At 38.8% G+C, this 214-nt stretch overlaps 1 protein-coding gene across 1 annotated transcript in view; it reads left to right on the top strand.

Moving 5' to 3' along the window:
- Positions 1-106, top strand: part of ETH_00043350 (uncharacterized protein) — a gene marked incomplete at both ends in the record, with an annotated part of 1,029 nt that extends 923 nt beyond the window's left edge. Inside the window, one exon of the mRNA XM_013374420.1 lies at positions 3-106. Within this exon, the coding sequence (XP_013229874.1) occupies positions 3-106 (104 nt within the window). The remainder of the gene's footprint in view (positions 1-2) is intronic.
- Between the last annotated feature and the right edge of the window lie 108 nt (positions 107-214).

The raw sequence follows: 214 nt of genomic DNA, 5'->3' as shown, positions 1-214 counted from the left end.
CAGCAGCGCTCTGCATGCAGCAGCAGCAGCAGGGACTTGTCCGTGGGCCCCTAGCGAGGGCATATACCCTGTGGTGGCTCAGCTGCCGGAGGACCTTTTCTCTTAATTTTGTCTTTTTATCATTTCTTTTTTTCTTTTTATTTCTTTTCATTTCTTTTTATTTCTTTTTTGTTTCTTTTTACCTTTTCCTTTTTATTTCTTTTTCTTTCTTTTA

Source organism: Eimeria tenella, genomic scaffold (assembly GCF_000499545.2).
Source record: "Eimeria tenella Houghton genomic scaffold, Eth_scaff2014, whole genome shotgun sequence".
Classification (NCBI taxonomy): domain Eukaryota; phylum Apicomplexa; class Conoidasida; order Eucoccidiorida; family Eimeriidae; genus Eimeria; species Eimeria tenella.
Note: the sequence above shows the minus strand (reverse complement) of the source record. Positions and strands in the feature narration are given on the sequence as shown.